A 22,734-nucleotide genomic window follows, 5' to 3' on the forward strand; every position below is an offset into this window, starting at 1 on the left:
AGTCGGAGCGGTAGTCGTTGGGCGATAAGGCACCCTGTGTGCTCAACAGCGCAGACTTTGAGCCCTGATTAAGCAGATTACTGGAGGCGAAAAGTTAAGTATGCTTTTAGATTATCCGAGCCAAATTTCACTTATCGTGTGTGTGTGTGTGTGTGTGTGTGTGTGTGTGTGTGTGTGTGTGTGTGTGTGTGTGTGTGTGTGTGTGTGTGTGTGTGTGTGTGTGTGTGTGTGTGTGTGTGTAAAAGGAATTCTATATACAGAGCATCTTCATTGAAATATGAATCAATACATACTGTAGATTGATGCGGAGATAATAACTATTTTAATGGCATGTCATTGTAATGATTTGAATGGCGGGTCAAGGCTGGAGCGCTGGATGAAGCATATCGGCTTCCTATTGAGGAAGTCCGTAGAAAGAAGCCCACTGTTCCAGACGACTCCTACTTGAAAAGGGTGTGTGCTGCTTTCGTGAACACGATTGTTCTTCACTCTCGCCAGCCCACGCCCCATTACCATGGGACACCTTGCTCCAGCTATTGTTATTCATCGGGAGTTTTAGGAGATCACCTGAAAGTCACAAAACACTTTGTGGGGTGCTGCCACCCTGACGTCTGTGCTCTGAGCACTACCATGATGACTGTGAGATACAGCACACCATGAAGGCTAGGGCCGGGCTATATGATGAGAACACGTGGAAGCACTGGACAATAAGGAGGTTACTGCACCCTGCTTTAATGGTGAACGAGAAATGGATATGATGATGATGACGACGCCTAGTATCGCTGAGCTCACATGGCGCAATCCAAATGTTATTCCATACGAACAAACACATAGAACATATGTGAATAGGTACTGATGCACATATGAACGTTGTATGCGTGTGTGCCTGTGCTTGTGTAAGCGTTTGGCGTGAATTTGTGTTTGTGCTTGAACCAGTGCGTGAGTGTGTATGTGTGCCTGAACTAGTCACTAGTCAGTGTGCCTGAACTAGTCACGTGTGCCTCTGCATGAGTGTGCCTCTGTGCGCAGGTGCGTATGTCGGGCGTGTGTGTGTGTCTGTACGGGTGCATGTGCACACGTGCGCCCGCGTGTGCCTGTGTGCGTGGGTTGTGTGTGCCGCGTGTGCGTGTTTACCTTGTGGTCATGTAGTCAGCCCTGTGACCTGTAAAGAGGAGGAGAGGACAGTGTTAGGCTTTCGAAGGCAGGACCAGGACCCAGACCAGGACCCCTCCCCGAGGACCACCGCGGTGCACGGTGTGCACACACTTGAAGAAGCAGTGCACACCCTGCCATCTGTCCACATCTGTCCACGTCCTCTTGAGTGAACCGCTAGCCAAGCACACAGACACACTACTATGAAGCCGGGCCCTCTCATACGCTGACCAACGCAACTGTTAATTATGAATCACGCTGTGTGTTTACAACTGTCAACACTGACCCAGTTGGGTGGCCTCGGCACACCCGCACGCACGCATTGTGATCAGGGGAAGTCAACGTCGGAACGACGCAAGTGAGGACCAGGACCTAGTGCCAACGATGTGAGGCCTACAGGATATGACCCGTCTGTCTGAGCGCGCCAAGCCTATAACCGAGGAGGGTGTATCCTCTTGACGTTGTTGGCCCGGGACTCTGGGAGACCGTGGAGATCGCCGCTACGGGCCCGTCCCGTAACCGTGACGATGACCGCATGTGACACTTGCTGGGCGTCGACTCGGCCTGGACGACCCTGGAGGCCGTCCCGCCGGTTGGAGAACAAGGGGGGAGGGGGGGGGGCGCCACAAGCGCTGGCCTGCTAATGCCAGGGAGTCCATTAAGTTGGTGGCAATCGATCACTACGACGGATAATACGACGCCGCCGTTCCCCTTCAGCTCTGGCTCGCTTTCTCGTAAAGTCTGATTGCTTCCTCTTTTCTTTTTCTGGAACCTGTCCCTTCGAGAGCCGCCGTCTGAGTAATTATTTCCTCAGAGTTTGTTCCTTCATCACACCACGCGAGCTTTGTTCCGAGAAGGAGAATATGTTAATCACATATTCAACTTTCTCCCAAAAACGAAATGATCAGGGCTGTGATTTAGGAATCTTACAAGAAAACGTCAAGTGAAATCGAAGGAGAACAAGAGATAAGGAGGAACATTTTGGGGGGGGGGGATAAAAAGGAAGGTTACAACAGAGGAGCGGGGTGAAGGAGATTTATCCGTGGAAGCAAAGCGCATGCGGCGGTGACTGTACCTTCTCCAATCGTTCTCTTTAGCAGGTCATGTTTGGCCTGCAGTTTGGAGATGAGATTACTGCCCTCCAGAAACTCCCGGAATTTCTGTGGAGAGTTGAGAGTAATTACACCAGTGGCTGGGGCTGTCCGACGACCGGGCCTCTAAGAAAGCAATCTGCGATAAGGCATCCGGCGGCCAGGGTGGGACTTGCCAAGAGTCCCATCAAAGCCTCTTTTTTCATTTTCCTTCTCTTCAATCAGACAGTTTCCATCAATCGGAGAGGACACATTTTTGGCCCCTGCAAAGCAGAGGTATTTTGGGGGGAGCTTAGCTTCGGCACGCTGTTTGTTCTGTGTTATTCTCTGATTAATAAATAAAGCACTACATAATTGATTTCATGATGTTCAGCCTTGGTTGACCTCCATTTGCTACTTGCATGAGCTACCACAAGCACGCCGACCCATTGATCTTCCTTCTTACTTAATGGTCACGTGAAATACATTACTGTCCTGACCACACGTTTCCCTGTTTTCAAATTGAACTTTCTTTTCGCTCTTCACTGAGATGCGCAAAACTACTGCCCCTGTATCTTCTTCATATACATTTATTAACCAAACCAGATATAAAGAACCGGATATTCAATAAAACATTTAAAGAAAACGATTTGGAAGGCTCTCACAAATGCATCATCTATGATGAGCCTGGACGCAAACATGATTGACTCTAGATATCAGCTCCCCTGGATAGTTCTCTGGAGCGTCTGGCGCCACGCGTTAACCCCCCACCCACCATGAAGTAGAACTGCTCCGTCTCCTGCTGGTTGGCCCGCCGCTTGGCGATGCTGGGCTTGCTGAGGTAGGTCTCCGACACCGCCGACTTGACCGACTCGGTGGAGCGGCTGTGGTGGAAGCACTCGGACACGTCGTAGTCCTCGATGGTCACCATGTCCTGGATGGTGGTCAGAGTGGCCTCCGACGTCTTCTTGATCTGAGGACCCCAGGGAGGACACGAGGGGGGGGTTAAGGGCCGCCGCGCTCAGACGATAGTCATCGTGGTGATTGTGTTTATGCATGCATGATTTAGCGTATGATTGGATTCAATTCATATGCTGCAGTGCCCACTGCCTATAAAAGAAAACGCATACAATGCAATTGCAGAGTTGTAACTCAATTTCTTTGTATACATTAATTGCAAAGTTTCAGGATCAGCTTATCAGATATCATTGGTCAGACCTCTAACCAATTTGAAAAAGTGAATAATGATGTATTCACCATTTCCGTAAAAAACAATGACTCCGATTTTGATCACATAAAAACATATATTATCGAATTGTAATATATATGAATGTATGTATAAGATACCCAGGCATAACATCTGCAGCCTCATCTGCAGCCCCGACAGAGAACTGTAGCGTTACGCAGCATGCCACAGCCTCAGCCCGGGGAGGGGGCCCTGTCGTTAAAGTGTCCATCACAGGGCACTCTAAAACATGAAGGCCTCTCCTCTACACTCTTGTATCCAGCGCTCTAAAAAGGTAAAAAATGCAGCAGTCTAAAGAAGGACATGGCTTTCCCCCCCGGAACTCTACATGGGACTAGAGAACACGGACAGAGTGGGAGGCGTCAGCCCCGGGCCTTTTAGAATGCATCCACACTCTCCTGTCAGAGAAAAACCAAAGAAACGTCAAGGCCTGGCCAAGCGTGCCCCGGCGCTACTTGGAGGAAGCCGTGCGGGCCAAAGCTGCACGCCGGGGCATTGTGCAACTTATAATAAGGCTAGACAAAAAGGCGTTTTTTAGAGAAGTAGTCGCAGACGAGCAGGGAGAACGAACTAATGCGTTTCTCAATATGAGAGAAGACGGGTTGGGGGGGATGACCAGGGGAGAAGAGAAGTAATAGATATCCTTGTCGGCTTTCACATAGTACCTTGTGCCAACCACAATGAGACCGGCGTGTTGTTGATTCTGCAGAAACAGTGGAGGCAACATCCCTGCATTATCCTAATTTCTAAACAAACACAACAATTTGTGTACTTTGCACTGTGACGTGGTTGGTTTGTAGATAGGATATCAACTATGATCTACATTTTAAGTATGATCTACATTTTAAGAGGTGCTCACTTTCAATACTAGCCAAGATAAGTAAAAGACCCCAGCTAGAAACAACCTTTACCATCCATGCGCAACCCTAAATTGTTCCTAGAGTAATTTTATGTCAAAAGGTTGGTTTGAAGTTAGAGAGCGTGTCAGTCAACGACGGCGCATTCTTCTTTGTCATTAGCCAGTCAGCAATGACCGCATGAAGGACAAAGGCCAGAGAGAAAATCTTTTGTTTTGGTACACGTAACAGCTGCGCGCATCGAGACAAGACTGGATTAGGTTGTGTTTGTTCATCTGGCTGACCCCATGACTCATCCCGCTCAAGACACCTGAACACCAAAAGCGGCAGGGCGAACCTCGCCCCCCCCCGCGCGGTCTTGAGACAAAGACACACGCTACAAGTTAAGACACAGCGAATGACAGCTAAAGAGGGCCGCGGCGCACATCATAAAAGGATATGATTGCCTTCCTGTCACGAGTGACAGTTGGTATTCAAGTGGTGATTACCTGTGGTGAAAGAAGGAGAGGACAAAAACCCAGGAGGATGTTTGCCTTTCAACTCTGTGCAGCACGGAACACTCTCAGACCAAAGTTGCACACAGAGCAGCGTCTTTATGGAGCTTCACCAAGGGCAAAGATACAATATTTACTCCAGCGTTTCATCACCGGAGTATGCCTACAGATTTGGATGCCGACAATGGGGATTGAACTCTAGACCTTTAAGATGGGAGTCAGACGCCCTTTACTGGAACACTAGCCCGCCCCCTCTCTGGGTCGGATCAGACTACATGTAGGTGACGTACACGCTCATAGTAAAATGGGGGGGGGGGTTCAGTACAGCCCACTGGGGCCAGCTGCTGTGGTATGGAGGGTGAGGACCCGTGCCAGCCAGAGTGGGGCTCCCAGCTACAAAGCTGTTGCTCTCCTATCCATTATTTAGCAGACGACAGTAGGCAACAGTGTTCACCGTGGGACTAATGACAACCAGGATCTTTCCTTAAAGAGACAGACTGTGTGGCTCTGCCCAGCCCCCCCCCCCTGCCATGGATCCAACACTATTATTTATTTTGCTAGGAAAATGTAGGGGATGGGCTCAGCACGAATAAGAATGATAAAAACTGGGCATTTATATTCAACAGACCCCACAGTGATATTCAAACACACACACACACACACACACACACACACACACACACACACACACACACACACACACACACACACACACACACACACACACACACACACACACACACACACACACAGACACACACACACACACTTTCTAGATAGGAGCTTGACTTCGATTGCATCAGGTTTATTGCAGAAAGTCTGGAGTACATCCATAAAGTTCACTTGTTACATCTCCTGACAGCTATTGCTCAGAGAAACAATCGGCTTGTGTTGGGGATATTTGAAGACAAACATTAACTAGAATATTATGTAAATGATCCATCGATAGATGTTGACTGCCTCTCTCAATAAAATATAAACCAAGAACACAAAAAGTGTGTACTTAGTGATCATGGCCGGGTTTGTCCCAGGGGAGAATGAGTTCTAGTGCCCCCCCTAATTGAACCAACCCAAAGATGTACCCCACAAAAGACCCAAGTCCCCTGCCCACTCCTGAATGCGGCATTTATTCTCCGGCAGCAATGTCGTCGTTGGCTCAACGTGATTGTGATCTTGTGCTCGTAGGACCTCGTCCCAGCCCCTTTGAAACCCCCCCTTTATCTCCGCGGATGTGTACGTGTGTGGGGCCCAGGAAGGGGGGGGGGGCATCTGGTGCTGCTGGTACAGAGCAGCAGTGCTCTCCCGCTCTGACCCCTCCAGGACATCCGCTCCACACAGGCAGGCGGACAAGGACACTGAGCAGCCCGGCTCGCCTTCCTACTGCCCTGCATGCACGCGCACACGGCCACACTGCACACACCCGCGCATGTGCAAACACACCAGCAGACAACAGCGCAGACACACTCACACACATCGACACGGACACAGAAAAGCAGACAAGCGTGCTCACAAACTGAATCACACACGCACACACAAACCAAAAGGCTCATAAACAATGAAACAAACACACACCCACCAACCATCACCCTCTGACACCAACACCCACACCCCCGCACACTTGTTTGTTTTCCGGGGCCCAGTGCAGTCTGCAGTAACTATGAAGACACCATCTGGGCCAAAGATATACTACCCAACACAATACCAAACAACGCACTAAAACGCAAGGCCCCAGAGCACAACAAACAAAGGAATGAGGCAAGGCGGACAGGAAGGTACTGTACAGGGAGTACACTCTGTTACACTTGCATCTCGAACGTCGACACTAGAGTACTGGATGTGACAGCCACAGACAGAACACACTACCTAGTATCTGCCCTGTAATACAGGCATGTTCATATACACCCCATGCTACGTCATATGTAAAACTACCCTCCAGACGTTCACTGGAAGACAATAAGCTGTTAATACAGGCGTGTTTAACGTTAACTTGGCAAAAATATTATTTTCTACTCGACAATGTGCTTGATATTCGAAGCCATGTACGTGGCAATACGTAGAAAACAGCAACATGCATTGCGGACAAGCACACGTTGCAAGCAGGGCAAGGTGTTCCCGATGGAAGGCAAAACTGTGGCGTCCAAACGCAACCTCCCCACTGCCCTCCTCCACTGAAACAACCAACCTTGAGAAATGTGACCTACACAGATGGGTCCAGGACTACTGAGTGTTGTGTCACAAGCACAGAGCAGTGGTACATCCATATTAGAAAAATACTTCAGACACTGTGGATTGTACACCCTGGGAGGCCATACTGATTACAATTAGCCGTCGCTAGCTGCAGGCTTATGACAAGTGAGCGGAGAGCCGTGTGGTTCTGTAGCCTGGGGAAGCTTCGAGTTGTCTGTGCCTCAAAGACAGCCCTACCTCCTCAAAAACATGCAGACATTCAGGTGACATGCGACGGCATCACCCCACCTCTTCGTTCTCGATCTTGAGGGTGGCCAGGCGGGACTGCAGCTGCTGGAAGCGGAGGATCAGCTCTCCGTTGATGGGCGGCTGTGAAGAGATCTGACACACCTGCAGAGGAGAGATAAAACACAAGGACACAAGTCTGGATGTATGGTCACCGTAGGTCACCGAATCAACAGCAGCACGCCGGATCAGACCTCTAACGGGCTGACCTGAATCGACATGCAGGGAGAGTGATGAGAGAATAGCGATGTCTTCAATTACATGACATCAGTGTTGACGGAGCTAGCTGGCGGGGGAGGGACAGAAGGCTTAATGGCACGTTGAGCTGACTGGAGCGATACGAGGGTCAGGGTTCGCTGTTAAAACCAATCCAGCAGCAGATGAGGCCATGAACCTCCGTATTTATACCGTCTCATAAAGTTCAAAACTTTTGTGCGATTGTTTTGCATGTGGAGCATTGTAACAGTCAGCAATGAACCTATCGCTTTTAGACTACAAGAATTCACTTGACCGACAACGGCAGACCAATTCACAAACGCAGGCCGGAACCTCTCATTTAATTTAGACTTCCATAGTACGTTATCAACACGAGCGGACCAAAATGCCTAGGGACGCAACTGGATAGATCTACAACCAATCAGAGCAACGGAACGTGACACATCAGCGGCAGACATCTATTTTTAATTCTTTCTTGGTTTATTCTCTCATCAACAGTCAAACTGTAAGTGAGCCAGAGTTAGCCTAAGAGGATAGTTTACATATGTTGTCCTCTGCCAAAATTCCTAAAAAATATCTTGGTCGTTTATGAAAAACTCCTCCATGGTGCTCCCATAGGGTGCTGACGTCCTACCAAAGCGGCCCAATATTAGATAAGCGGTTGTAATTGGCCCTGACCTGGGGGCCAGTGCTGACGGGGATCTGTTTGAACAGGAGCGGGGCCAGACGCACGTGCCAGAGAAAATAAAAACAGGGGCCACGCCGACCCATGTGGTTCCCAGGCTGAGGATCAACTCTGACACACGATTGAAGCGGAGCTCCTCTCATACCTCGTCTCCCATGTGAGGCTGGAACTCGAACTTGGGCGGGGGGCAGAAGGCGGAGGGGAACATCTCCATGAACCGCTGGCGGTCGCTGCGGGGGTCCAGGCTGTCCACGGCGTTCTCGATGATGTCAAGGCCTTCGTGGCGGGACGTCTCCAGGTTGTACTCGGCCGACAGGTAGGTCCTGAGGGCGCGGTTCAGGCTGGCGTGGAAGCCTAGGTCGCAGCCCTGAGCGGGGGAGGGGGCGAGGCAGTGATGAGCAACAGGGGTGAACACCAGAACTGTTATTGGTCCCACACAGGAAATGCGGGGAGAGCAAACCACGGGATGGAAAATTAAAGGAAAACCAAAAAAAAAACGAATTGAAAGGAATAAGAACTCCAAATATATAGTATTCTGAAAATATACAGTGCATTTAATGTGTACAATCTGAGTACTAGAATTGATGCAGCGGGCTGTCTGATTTGGAGCCCTGTACTTTTTATTTTATTTATTGGATTATTCACTTGGAAACTTCCGTGATTTACCCATATTGATTGGGGTTTCGACTTTATTTTACAAATGAATGACCTTCCTGTAGGGATACATACGGTGTTCTTCTACTGTAATAGTAGTACAGTGTTCCATCTTACATAAACAAATGTTACCTCAAGTTCCTTTCTAATAACTAGGGCCTTCTCCAGAGTCCCCTCATACAAACACACGCACACACACAAACGTGCACACATGCAATGGTGATAAAACAACTGCACAGACCACGCGCTCCATAAAACCACAGACACACACACATCTTTTGTACCATTGAGGCCAACATTCAATAAGAAACCACTGTGTACGCCGTGCCTGCAAGTCCACACAACAAACATAAAAAGAACCCAATCACTTCCACTCTAACCCAACTTCCAAACAGAACCAGACCTTGAACGCAGGTGGAATCTCTCCTTCTCCCTAACCCTCACCCTCACATGGAATGCTAACCCCAGGAATCCATTCAAAACATAGCAGACCCGTTATAAGAGGAACGGTTATGAACAGACCCCACAATATAGGAACATGTAACACAATTTCAGTGCCATTTTCTTCCTCACAACCTAAGAGACCACGTCCTACAAAAGTCTGATGAGGGTACAATGTGAAAGATTAAGTGAAAAAAATATCACCTTTTCTTTACAAATCTATCCTAAAGTCTGGAGTATTTGATCCCTGCTCGCATTCCCTGCTAAACTCAACACATTCCTCCTCGACCGTGGTTTCCATAAAAAATGCTCTCGATAGGCGTGAGGAGATGCCTTTAGCACAAGAGAGAGTGAGTGGAATAAAAACCTCCCGAGAAGTGCATGGGAGGTGATGAAAAGAAACATTCAGAAGCTTGGTGGTGGTGGTGGTGAGAATGTGCCGGGTCTTCAGCAAGCGGCCTGGTTTATGTACGCCAGATCCCTAGCACGCCTCCTTCAAAGTGCGCGCACTCTCCTCACATGTGGAAGCGTAGACTGGGGGGGCTGCTAATCTAGCTGACAGACTGCTAATGAGGTGTAGGGAGGTTGTTATACACAACGCCAGCTTCCAAAGCCTTTTTTGCAGTCAGCGGCTCAGGGAAGTAGCACAGATTCGAGCAAAGCGTTAAGATCGAGGCGAGTCGAGTACCGGGTCGCGTATACTCACGTCGATTAGATCCGACAAGTCGTGGATGTAGTATTTGAACACGGAGGAGTTGGAGGCTTCGAGTGTCAGAAGGTACTCGTTCCTGGATTTTATGGACTTGAGCTTGTTCTCTGAGTACTTGGCCTGGCGCTAAATAGAGACGCAGGGAAAGAATTAGCAACTTGTACAGAGATAGACAGAAATAATGACTTAAATGGGCCAGTGATTCTTGATGTCAAGTGATTACGCCTTCATGGTTACGTTTCGTCTTGCATTGGAGAGCTCAAACGACATAATCATCGGAAATGAGCTCAATCAACACTATTACTGAATGTACAAGAATGGAACGAGGGAAAAATAAAGATGCTGGAGTTAAATTGAGATGCTGCCTTAGCGGGCCGAATCGGTTTATATTGTACACTTCCTCCCAACCCTAAAAGCAGATGGCGGTTAGTCACTATTCACTGAGTCACACACACACACGGCATTCCAGGAAGTATCGTGAGAAATAATAAAACTGAATATCATTCCATTAAATCATCTGTCACAGATCTCTAACAAAAAACAGTCCACTGTCCTCCTAGCAGTTGGCCGTGACTGCACTCAATGTGTTTCCCATCCCGGCGTCCCGACGGAGCCTTAGAGTACAGTAACAACCGCTCATACTTTCAAGCCTCGTTTGCAGTTTAAAGCAGTTCCTTCCTGCGTCCCACGTTTGACGTCAAAGTGACGAGGCCTGAGTCTAGCTGGGGTGTCGTGTAACAGAGGTCGATGAGACGGGGGCAGGCTACCTTCTCCTTCATCTTCTCGATCTTCTTGACGGAGCTGCGGCGCTGGTGCTTGTCCTCCATGCGGATGCTGAACACCGGGTCGCCCCGACCGATCTGCTTCTCCTCCTGCTTCTCCGCCTCCTTCAGCTTGCCCTCCGAGCTGATGCTCTCGGCGTGGTACATGTGGTAGGTCTTCATCACCTGAGAAGGGATACACAGACACGTTACAAGAGGTGCCTGTCAGAAGAAGCTGGGGAGTGATCGCATACACGGTATTCAGTATGGGTCTCGGGTCTGAAATTTGCCCCCAAAAAACCTCTCTGATGATTTATGGTAATGGTGTTGTAATCTGATACGATCTACTAAATAACCCCCCCCGCCCCCCCCCCAAATGCTGAAAGGAAGCCCAGCACACCAAGATACTTTATAACCTAGTAGCTTGTTGAAAATAGTACCAATCTAATTATTGGATCTAAAATGAAGTGGTATGGAGAGTGATATTGGTATATATTCTCTCACCCATATGAAAATAAACCGTAGGATGTAACCTCAGGTCCTTTATAGTGAGAGGAAACCGATGGGGGAGGGTCAGAATAACAGGAAGTCTGATCCTTCATACCCATGTGGAGGTCGCGGTTCTCCTTTAAAAACCACAACAAAGGGCCCCATCATATCGCCCACCTTCTCGTTAGTGAAGTGGTCTGACCCCTGCCTCCACCGGCCGTCACTCTCTGCCTCAACCACAGTCCAAGACCGTTTCTTTTCACTCCCATTTGATTTCAATGCCGGGGGGAGGGGGCCCCCCGTCACATGGCCCTAGCAGGCCACAAATCACCACAGCTAAATATGTCGTGTTGCTTTCATTTCTCTCTGTTGGGAAGTACAGTTGATTCACGGAGAGCCAGTGGGTCTACAGGCTGGTTTAAAATGAGGGGGTTCCGAGACAGAGGTTGAATTTTCCACATGGGATGAAGAAATAGGCTCCAGAAATAGACCCCAAAAAAGGGACTTCTGTGGAACCTTTTACTACAAAACAATCACCTCCTCTGGTGACCAATAAGAGCAGATTATTTTTAATTGGTGTCTAATTTATTGACATATTTTAAGTGAGAGATGTGGGCAATATTCCTTTCCGAAGCATACATCTTTAAATAAGTATTAGACGCATGTGTGGGACAGCCACTCAACTCTCTGTTTGTTACTCAAGTAGAAACGTCTATTTCCCAGCATCACACCGGCTTCCCTGTGCCAATGTGGCCATTAGTAGGCACAGAAACTGCAGCCTATTGGGAAATGCATCAGCTGCTTCTGGAGACTTCCTGAGAATTGACTCATTATCATTAGACACACGTCTGGGAAATGCGTGTGTGTGCGTGTGTGTGTGCGCGTGTGTGCGTGTTGGGGGGAGAGGAGAGTCTGTGATTAGCCCAAAGTTGATGATTCCATTACGATGTGACTCAGCCGCCGCATAGAAGGTAGCATACAACGCAAACAATGTGGTTTTGAATGAGCAATATGCTTCAAAACTTCTAAATCCAGCTCATCGCCACAAACCCAACGGAAGGCGGCCAGGCACCGGGGGAGAGCCGTTGCGTTAAGAGATGAATCATTAAGCGAACAGGGGACAGCGATCCGGGCAGAGAACACACAGACCCGGGCCTTGACACAGAACTGTTACGAAGAGGACTCTGCAAGGCTTTAAAAATACAGGATGATGCATCTGTAAGCTCCAGTGGTGGTAGGCTAGCGGGCAAACGGGAGATATACAGCAGAATAAAAACCTCATGAGAAGCCTACAGAGAAGATGGGAAAAGCAAAGAAAGTTGGAGCAGTCAGTGTGCCTAAGGAGGAGGAAGGCCGTTGGAAAGGGAAGGATAGGAGAATGATTCGTTCATTGGTTTTAAAACGGCACAGTTCTCTAAAATTATCAATTAGAAAACATGTTAACACTATATTAATTAACTGAAATTGTTCTATTTAACAGATTGACACCATGTTTCTTACTCACTGCACCCATCACTTTTTGAACAATTTTAGCAAGTGTATGACGAATAATTCAAAAAATAATAAAACCCTGCCGCTGACGGCTCAATCTAACCTGGGACTCGTGTTGCTCCGTAAAACAATTTGGTCCGAGGACACACCAAAAATCACACTTTGAACAAAAGATAATGGCTGCAGTGAGATGGTTTCAGGCAGGGTTGACGTTTGTTTCCTTGTCTAAAATGAGTTCCTGAGGCGTTTATAGAGGAAGGCTTTGCAGCGTTCGGTCCCACATAACACACATTGAACAAGTATGGTCGCCTTGTCTGCTGCAAAAATACACAATCGCAAACAGGCAAGGCCAGTCTGCCGGTGGTTTAACCTGGAATGAACCAAGTCCTGGTTATTCCAGCCTCACTGTTGTTTATTTTCAATCCACACTTGTCTACACGAAAGCCCAAACCCCGCCCACCTCATCGTCCAACCCTGTTTCCCCCCTCATGTTGGGCTAGGGTTGGGCCTCCTTTTTGTGTGGATGAAAAAATCGAACCAAACTTGTTTGAGAGAAGGTCCCGTTCTTCGGTCCGGGGTCACTACCGAACCCCAGAGTGGGTGGATCTCCGGGTGGATGACCCTGGGGCCTGTCGTCAGCTCTGCCCCGGCTCGTCTGCAGGCGACGGCCGGCGAGTGTTTGCTTTGCTCGTTTTAGAAGGACACATTTAGAGCTGGATCAGGGCTGTATTTTAACTGGCGGTGACCCACAAAGGACCTGTGGCTTTTCTGATGCAATGGTGACTCGCACACACCAGGCACGCGCGCATGTGTGTGTGTGTGTGTTTTCAGAGGCCAAACAAGGTCAAATCTGTGTGGGGGTGCGGTTAAGGGAGTGACACGTATTGAGCCCGAGTCACACGCGTCTCGAGCTCGGAGCCGGTGGAAGGCCGAGGGTTTTCATCTGCTAGTGTGACTCTATATAGCAAACCTAAGCTGAGACTGTACACACACACACACACACACACACACACAGACACAGTTTCTAGGAAGGGCAAATTACACTCACTCCCTTCCGCAAGTGAAGGTGAGCTGTCAAACCCATCCCTGCTGTAATATCCCCTGTGGAGACCTGCATGCATGGAGAGGCCAACACGTGGAAATGTGTTGGGTTTAATGGTACCTCCGCCACACCCAGCTCAGCTTCCAGACGCTCAAACTAATGGATGCACATCTAGCATTCACACTGTTAATGCCTCTTTGAATATGCTACTGATGTGACATGCCCAATTGTTGGGTTTTGAACAACTCCCACTCCTTCTGAATGCTATAGAAGGTTATAAACCAGTTCAACACAGCATGCATGCTGCAAACTGACCCAGTGGGATCGAATGGATAATAATATGGATGGATCGATACATACATAGATTTCTAGACACATAATTCCATGCTGCTTGGAAATCTAGATATAGAGCCCAAAGGGGACATTTACTCAAAACACAGCCAACATATAAACTGGTTACCCTATAAGGCTTTGGTGAGCCCAGTTAAGTCTTTAATAGACAGTGTGAAGGTAATCACCATGTTTATCAAGGAAAACTCTGGTATGGAGGGCTTGAAAGAAGCTTCAAAAGATAGGGCGAACAAAACCTTTTAACATTTAACATAACATTTGAGCAAGATCCAGAGCATTAATAGAGGTTTCAGCATCAGCAGGAAGTGCAGCATAATAAGTAAAATAGAATTAAGGAAGCCACTACTACTTACTGTGTAAAGCTCATTTAGGACCTTCATTAAATCCTCCTGTAGTTGGAAGGTGATTTCTTTAGTCTGTAAAATAAACACAAAGAAGGGAAGAAAAACCCATTAGCCAGGCACGACGAGAACAACAATTACTTTATGTAGTCATGAGGAATACTGGAAAAGATTGTTCCCAACCACTTGTGTGCGGTATGAAATGTGGTCCAGTTCCATAAAAGGTATATTCAATGACATTATCACACAGGGCTCGAGTTTCATTGCCCGCATGTGCTTAACAGATTATCTGCCCAACCCCACGTGAGTGAACCCCAGATATATGTTTATTTAATCAGCCGTGCTATAAGGCTGACCTTAGTAATACTATCAGATAGACGGCTTGTTAAACGACTCCTATGATGTGGAATGAAACATGAAACATGCAGTACGATAGGTTGAACTTTTCTTGATATATATACATTTTCACAGTACAGTGCTTACATTTCTCTGGGGCTGACCTGCATATCACATGTTCACAAGGTTAGGGGAAAGGCCAATGGATTTTTGGATCGGTCGACAGTGCATCCTGGATGATATTGAATATTACATCGGCACTCAGAGGCTGTCTGTAAAGTAATTATTGTCCATTGTATCTGATCCTTGGAATAGTGTACTCATGTTCTCAGCAGTATGCTGTGAACAGACCAAATACAAAGGCGCTCTAGTGTTACCCAAAGTGGTCTTCTCATTGTTCTGAGTGAGACAGCTGGTGCATACGTTTGCAGGATAAGGTCATTGGCTGATTTCCAGTAAAAGCATTCAAGTTCAAGAAAAAAATAATGGATGGGATGAGGTTAAATATACAAAGTGTCTTTGTCAGAATTGTATTACATCCCATACAATAGCCCAGAATCACAATCCATTTTGAGTGGCCACCGCTCTGTCTGGGAAGGCCTTTTATGACTTGAGAGTTGCAGGATTTGCAAGACCGTAAAGCCCTGCACATCTGCGGTTTCCTGTGGGTGTGGGCCACAAGGAAGCGCCACTATTGAGGTCACAAACCTGACGGATCCAGGTTGATTCACATATGTGAACTAAAGCAACAACGAACAACCATAGTGCACCAGTGGAGGCATAATACAATAATAAAAGTAGCGCCGGGGTTTGCAAAGAGTTGTACTCTCTGAACACTGCATCCCAAAACACATCTGCACTGATAAAGAATCCTATTCTGAAAATGTGACTAAGCACCAAGGTCTGAAAATCGACCGTCCAAGCAATGGTTCGACGTGAATCACTGAATTGGGCTGAAGGGCAGGTGGTGAGAGTTGGCCCTGCCTGTGCGCATTCAGAGGTAAGAGGATTACGTTCTCTGTGAACGGCTGCAAGGTAGGTTTCCCGAATTAGAGCAAGGTTACACCAGGTAGCCTGGGCAATCCTTAGCACCCTGCTGCCAACTCCTGTGCTGCCGGCTAGCCGCTGAGCATCAAGGGGCGTATCACAGGTCAAGAAAAGCCTTTAAGCTTAGATCAACAGGCGTAGCTCAACGCTACTGGCGAAAATAGCCCTATCATCTTTCGTTTTACAATTTCAATCTAGTCTCTTACGCAATCCCTTTTCCTCCCGATCGGAGGAGGAATACCACTTCGACTGAAACTGCTGCAACAAAGTTAACGTTTGACATTTACTTAAGCCCCCCCCCCCCCAGCTCTGGAGGGGAGCTCTATTTGGACACCCCCCCCCCCCTCCCACCACCCACTGTCAGATGGACCGCCTGTCAGCTCTCTCTTGCCCCTCCGTCTCGCTGGGAGAACACTTGGAAGTGGTCGCCGGCCCGCCGAGGAGCCGCCCTCACGGACCACACAGCGAGGAGACACGCCTTAACTAATCCGAAGACAGGAGTGAGGAGGGAGGAAACGAGACGAACCGAGAACGGGAGGAGACGTGCCTCATTGAAGACAGATCTCGGCGGATAACACTTAAAACAAAAACTGACACGGCCCTGAAGATCCACTTGAGTTGTTGCTTCAGAGCATCTCTCCTTTCATAGCTCATCCAACGCTAAGACACATACGGAACCCCCTTGAGGCGGTGTATTGACGGTTAAATGCTGGGCAGTGCAACCACCGCTTGGTGTCATTTTGAAGAATTCCCCAAGAGGTCACTTGGTGTTTGTATTGGTTTTGCATGCGACTTTGGGCGTTTTTTTCCCCTGAAACCGTATCATTAAATTGAGGATCTTTAGGGATCAGACACTTTGAAGCTCATGTCATCTTACCACATTTAAGAGATCCGACAAGTCAAAGAGGAGCGGGGTGGAACAAAGTGCACGGTTCTTCTTTGACTGGGGGGAGGGGGGGGGGGGGGGCAAGCAGCCAGAGACGTAGACTAATCCTTGTGCATACAATACGACCGATACACAACAATAACAACATACAAACGCGTGCCTCTGCCTGAACACGTGCACCTCGGTGCCAGAGAGCTCTTGAAAGACAAGACCAATACCAGCCATCGTCGAGACAACAAGTCCCGTCCGTCCTCTGACCGATGGGGGCCATTTTGTTCTAGCTTTAGCCAGCATACTCCCCGACGTCCTGTGACATCAGGACCAACGGGAACTGTACAACACCAGGAAGCGCGTGCTCCGTCTGACAGGGGAAGTCAAGGCTCTGTTAAGCCTCGGAAAAGCTACCATGGCGCTGTAGCTGCAGAAAGCCATAAATAAAACAAAAAGCTGGCCCCTATAAATAATACAAACTAAATCCATGTGAGAAGATCTCTCAGACCATTAAAAAAGAGAAGATACTTTTTAGATTCTGGCAAGAAAAAAAAACAAGCGTGAAAAGGAACGTGTCATCTTTAACGATGCGAGGGCTGAGAGGGCGATGGCAGGTGGGCTATTAGCACCACCCCGGATGGTATCCTGTATTCACCACCGCAACGTCTACGGTCCCAACCACACAGGCTGAGGTCAGAGAATATCAAGGGAATGGGGGGGGGTTCAACACAGCATTCCTTCGTGTGATTTCCCTGGAAGCATGACTACGGAGTGCCCCCCCCCCCCCAACCGAGCAGTGAGCTAAGTCACGTAACATTAGGAGACACCGTCTTGTTTTCGCTCGTTACAGCGGCCTTTGTGCAGATCAAAGAGCTCGGCGGTGCTGTGATTACAGGGTGAGGGGTGTTTCGGTGGGGGGGCCGCTGGGAACCCGGACCCCCCATCGTGCTAATATGCGTGTCTACAAAATGTCACCTGGATACATGGGGCGTTGGGGGAGGGGGGGGGGGGGGGGGGGCAGTTGCTGTAACTTTCAAAAAGGGCAGAGTTCAGGGCATTGTGTGATTGTAGCAGGATGTCACAGAGATGGCACGATAGCACTGCCTTGGGAAGGGCGGAAAGATGGATACATGGGCGGGAGTTGGGGCGGCTGGAATGTGCAGCACCAGGATTTATACGCAAACATGAGGGAAAATACTATACTGCAGGAAAACATACGAGAGAGGGAAAAGCAGGGCTATAATTATGATCGTCAACTCGGGGTGGGTTGGTGTCACAGAAGACGTCTGTAAAGACGCTGTCTGTTTCACATCTGGCCTCATTAGTACAACTAGGACCCTTCAACCACTATCAAAGGGCAAGGATGGCTGGGACTTCCTGTGTGTGTGTGTGTGTGTGTGTGTGTGTGTGTGTGTGTGTGTGTGTGTGTGTGTGTGTGTGTGTGTGTGTGTGTGTGTGTGTGTCTCAGGAGTAATGGAGACCATTTCTTCACCGAATGCTCAAAGTCAGAACCACAAACTATCAGGAGATGGTAATCAGTTCGGAGAAATGCAAGACTTTCGAAGTGACACGAGTTAACGTGTCACTTAAAGTCTTTAAGTAGGAATGAAAGAAAAGGATGATGAGCCTTTTTTTTTTTAGAACGGAGGGGGACCAGAAGAAAGATTAGATAAAAAAATGTACGATGAAAAATGAAACAAAGACAGGGGGAAAACTTGTGGACGAATGAGGAGTTAAACATAGCCTCGCTCAAATGGACGCAGAAGCCATCCTCTGGAGCCGTTGCTTTGTAATTTGGGCCTGCAGTGCGTGGGAGCACATAATCTGTTTGGGAGTTGTCGTCTTTGTGGCGGACCCGGCAGCGGTGTCTTGGCTTTGGGTCACGAGGGCACAGCCTTTCAGATGGTTCGGTGGAGGCATTACTGGTGGGAGCTGTGATCAGAGATGCGGTGAGCTCCTCCACATCATCTGATTGCAACATGACTTGGGGGAAATGCGTCACAGCTCAACTCTAAATATACCCTCCTCTCTAGAGCAACAACTTGACTTAGGAAGGAAGACAAGGCTATAGAAAAGTGGGGGCCGCTGGACAATTGAGGCCAAATTTTTACAGTTCCTTCTATTTCTTATTGCCGTTTTAATGGGTGGACTCTATTTTCCCTCCTGGCTACGCAGCCAAGCAGGTGACCGCTTAGTGTCATCCACGTGGATAAGCCCGGCCACTCACATAATAGTACATATTGTCCTTAGAAGATATTCAGCAGGTCTGTTGTGGACACATCTCTTGAAGTGTGAAGTGTTACGGCCGTTTAACGAGCCCGACCGATGCATGGAGTAAAAATGTACCAAGATTATCACATCGGCCGATATTTAAAGTATTTATACACACACGTACCTACGTGTGTGTGGAGATATATATATATATATATATATATATATATATATATATAGATATAGATATAGATATAGATATAGAGAGAGAGAGAGAGAGAGATATATATTTATATATATATATATGTATAAAGTGGTACCCTGGGGGTAGGGCAATTCCCTGGGACTTGCTGCTCTCCCTCCAGCAATGCTTTGGGCCACAGCGACATCGCATTAGAACCATGAGCTAAAGGAACCAGTTACCTGTAGTATGGGGAAGAGCTACTAACCTTCACACCATGATGTAAAACTGTTAGGGTTAGGGTTAGGTGTTTACGTAGATGTGCTTGGTTAATGCACCATTTCATATCTGCGCATATCTACCGATGCCGATATATCTGTGAGGCTATAAATCGGTCGTGGTCTATTTTACGTATTTTGATGTTCTCTAAAGAAATCCCTTTAAAGTACCCAGTGGCAAAGACCAAGAGACGGGCCAAACAGTCTCACCTTTTTGAGAAGCCGTGTGGAGTCCTCGCTGACCTGCATGAACCTCATGATGACGTTGTTGAGGTAGATGTCGCTGAGCGTGGCGTGATCCTTGCTCTCCCTCCTCACTTGGTTCAGCAGCAGGTACCAGCAGTTCACTGGGGACAGCAGGTTCTGGTCTTTCCTGAAACAAGACGAGTTTGGCCGTCAGTTTAACCATTTCCCTCTGTTACACAATTGGTAAATGGACTGCCTTTATAAAGCGCTTTTATCCAAAGCGCTTGACAATATTGCCTGACATTCACCCATTCATGCTCACATTCACACACCAACAGTTGAGTCTACCATGCAAGGCGACAGCCAGCTCGTCGGGAGTAGTCGGGTAGGGTGTCTTGCTCCGTTACTCCTCGACACTCAGCTAAGAGGAGTCAGGGATCGAACTAGCAACCTTGCGTTTACCAGCTAACCAGCTCCACCTCCTGAGCTACTGCCGCCCCTGCCACAATGAAGGTCACTAGGAAAATATACCTTTCGCCGTCCCATCGGGGTCCCTCTAGGAGTAGAGGTAGTGAGATCAAGCACCATGGGTCAAGGTGAAATAGACGTGGCTTTGGGGAGCAGGGCCGATGCTATAATAGGTTGGCCGCTTTTCAAACGGCACAGGGACTAAATATGGACACTTGTGCTCTAAAACTGCAATATCCAAGTCGGCTTAGCACAGAGGTGACGACCAGAGCTAGCCTTCATCTCAGCAGTCCATACCTGGCGAGCAATTAGAATACTTAGAGTGAATCAGTGGCTATCACAAACGTATTACACCTCTGAAGACTCCCTAGTAGTCAAATGGCCTATATTTTGCCGGTCTCTACGCCTAAAAATATCTTGATCTACAGCGCAGTCCAGATGAATTACTCTGAGCAGATATTCAACTTGCGCACCGCTCACACACAGTGCACGGGTGACGTTTCTGGGGCACGGTTCTAGGAATGTTCTAAGCCTGAGATGATTTGCTGCCGGCAACCAGCTGAGAGCACCAGCCTTAAGTACATAGCAGAGTAACTCACGAGCAAACTTTAGAGAGACTGTGTTATGAAACCAAAAATAAATATATATATATATATATATATATATATATATTTAAAAAAAAAATGGAGATAAGCAGAAAGCACTGCTGCGAGAGAAAGAAAAAAGAAAACACAGAGCAACAGACTGATCCACGTCGCTGCTGCTTCCTGAGCCTGCTGCAGGGCAGACTGTAGGACATTGTGAAGGCCGGGCTGACTGCAGGACATTGTCCAGGCCGGGCTGAGCCGAGCTGGGGCCCTGAGTAAGCAAAAGGCCCGCAGGCCGACTTCCTCTGGCATGCTCCGTAACATTCCTCCTGCCCGCTAAAATCCAACAAATATGTGAGCGTGTGTCAGTGTGCCCACCTCCGCTTCAGAAATGGGGTCTGGGACGAGGCTGCCGGAAAACGTTTGGACACTTTGCCTCTGTACCTCCTCCCCCCCCCCCCCCCCCACCACCCCTCCATCTGTCCCAAGGTCAGCTGGCCGAGACAGGCAACGCATGTCAACATGACAGGTGAAACTCTGCACTCTGTCTGGGCGGGAAAGGAGACCCAGCCTTGAACTAGTTCACAGTGTTCTGCTAAATTGACAACAACCTAACGGACAACAACACACAGACAGACAGACAGACAGACACACACCCCGCCAGTCATGTTACACGAAAACAGGAAGCAAACCTTGCGTGACGCAAGCAGCAGAAGTTTCTAATATTTAGGAAATGTTGTGTATTGTCCGGGAATGTTGTCTAAAAGCTGACCAGCACATCGATGGAGTGCCCCGTTTTCATGAGCCTTTAACGCCTCGATACTTCAACTGGATATGAATTAATATAGGGACAGCATAGGTCAGTAAGTATGCAAGTAAATAAAGAATGCTGCAGTTAATAATTCATGTGTGCATGAAGTTGGTCCTTAAAAATAAGGTTGACCTACCAAGTAAGAAGGGACATGTGAAGTCTACTAAAAGATATATAGATCTTTGCCTCACTGAGGATTTGTATTTTGGACAGTGGCAATGAAACAATGTGATTACAGTAAGCATTTGAATGACTGATGATCTGCTTGACACAAGCATAGCAATGAGGCAGGACACTGCCCTGAGAACATAATGCATCTGATTGTTTGACTTGCTAGGAAAACACCAGACAATCTGCACAACGTTTCGTCCTCAGGTTTTTGTCACATGAGGTTAAGATGACATAGAAATAAACGCCTCAGACTGCAAAACTCTACCCGTGACTTGGAAATCATAACATTCTAATTTCGAAGGAAGAACCAAATACATCTTCCCAAAGTAGGTTCTCTGCTTGAGACACCCCTGGGCAGAAATGCGAGGATTTCTCAGAGAATTCCCTCTAATAAACACCAGTGGTTCCCAACAGAGTCTTTGTGATCTGATTCAAAAGGAAGCCTTGCTAGACCGGACCAGGGGAAAGCAGAGCGGTTGAGGAGGAAGGAGAGAGAGCCAGGCTTGTTATTGGGGTGGAAGGAAGAGTGACACTGCGATCACAATGACTTCGGGGAATCATAATGACGGGAAGTGTTCTCAAAGTCATCGTTTCCTCTGCAGCCAGAAGGAGAACCGTGTCAGACTGAGAGATCCACCAACAGAGCACTGCTTTTATGCGTGTCCATAATCCTTTTCACAAATATATTGATGAAACTTTGAAAGTGAAGGATTGCACAATACGAGATACCAAGCTCTTCAGCGTGCTGTGTATAAAAACAAAAAAACATTTTCAACTATTTTCTATTTGTGCTTCACAGATAACACTTGATTGCACGCTACTGTTTTATCACTTCCAGCATGTGGGTTAGATTACTTAAAAAATGAACATATGGCATTATACTCCTCAGTTTCCTTAAGACCAAGAACGTAGCATTTGTCTCAGATGTGGGTTATAAATAGAAGATTCTATATTTTTCATAGAAGATTCTACACTGTGTTTCAGTATGAACTAGATACAGCTGCAGCCGAAATTGGAATTTGGGCAGAGGATTTTTGTCAACAAACACTAAATACAACTGCTTGCATTTTGCAGGAATCTGGTATGTTGTGGGCCTAGCCAGAGATACGG

General features: G+C 47.8%; 1 protein-coding gene across 3 annotated transcripts in view; it reads right to left on the bottom strand.

The window, feature by feature from the left end:
- Positions 1-22,734, bottom strand: part of srgap1a (SLIT-ROBO Rho GTPase activating protein 1a) — a 74,805-nt gene that overhangs the window by 22,178 nt on the left and 29,893 nt on the right. For all 3 annotated transcript variants that reach the window (XM_030367109.1, XM_030367106.1, XM_030367107.1), the window contains exons 3-11: positions 19,612-19,774; positions 14,484-14,546; positions 10,764-10,943; positions 9,994-10,122; positions 8,338-8,559; positions 7,295-7,396; positions 2,998-3,195; positions 2,228-2,312; positions 1,135-1,162 (exon numbers count right to left, since the gene is read on the bottom strand). In XM_030367109.1, coding sequence (XP_030222969.1) covers positions 1,135-1,162; positions 2,228-2,312; positions 2,998-3,195; positions 7,295-7,396; positions 8,338-8,559; positions 9,994-10,122; positions 10,764-10,943; positions 14,484-14,546; positions 19,612-19,774 — 1,170 coding nt within the window. The remainder of the gene's footprint in view (positions 1-1,134; positions 1,163-2,227; positions 2,313-2,997; positions 3,196-7,294; positions 7,397-8,337; positions 8,560-9,993; positions 10,123-10,763; positions 10,944-14,483; positions 14,547-19,611; positions 19,775-22,734) is intronic.

This window comes from Gadus morhua, chromosome 9 (assembly GCF_902167405.1).
Source record: "Gadus morhua chromosome 9, gadMor3.0, whole genome shotgun sequence".
Classification (NCBI taxonomy): Eukaryota; Metazoa; Chordata; class Actinopteri; order Gadiformes; family Gadidae; genus Gadus; species Gadus morhua.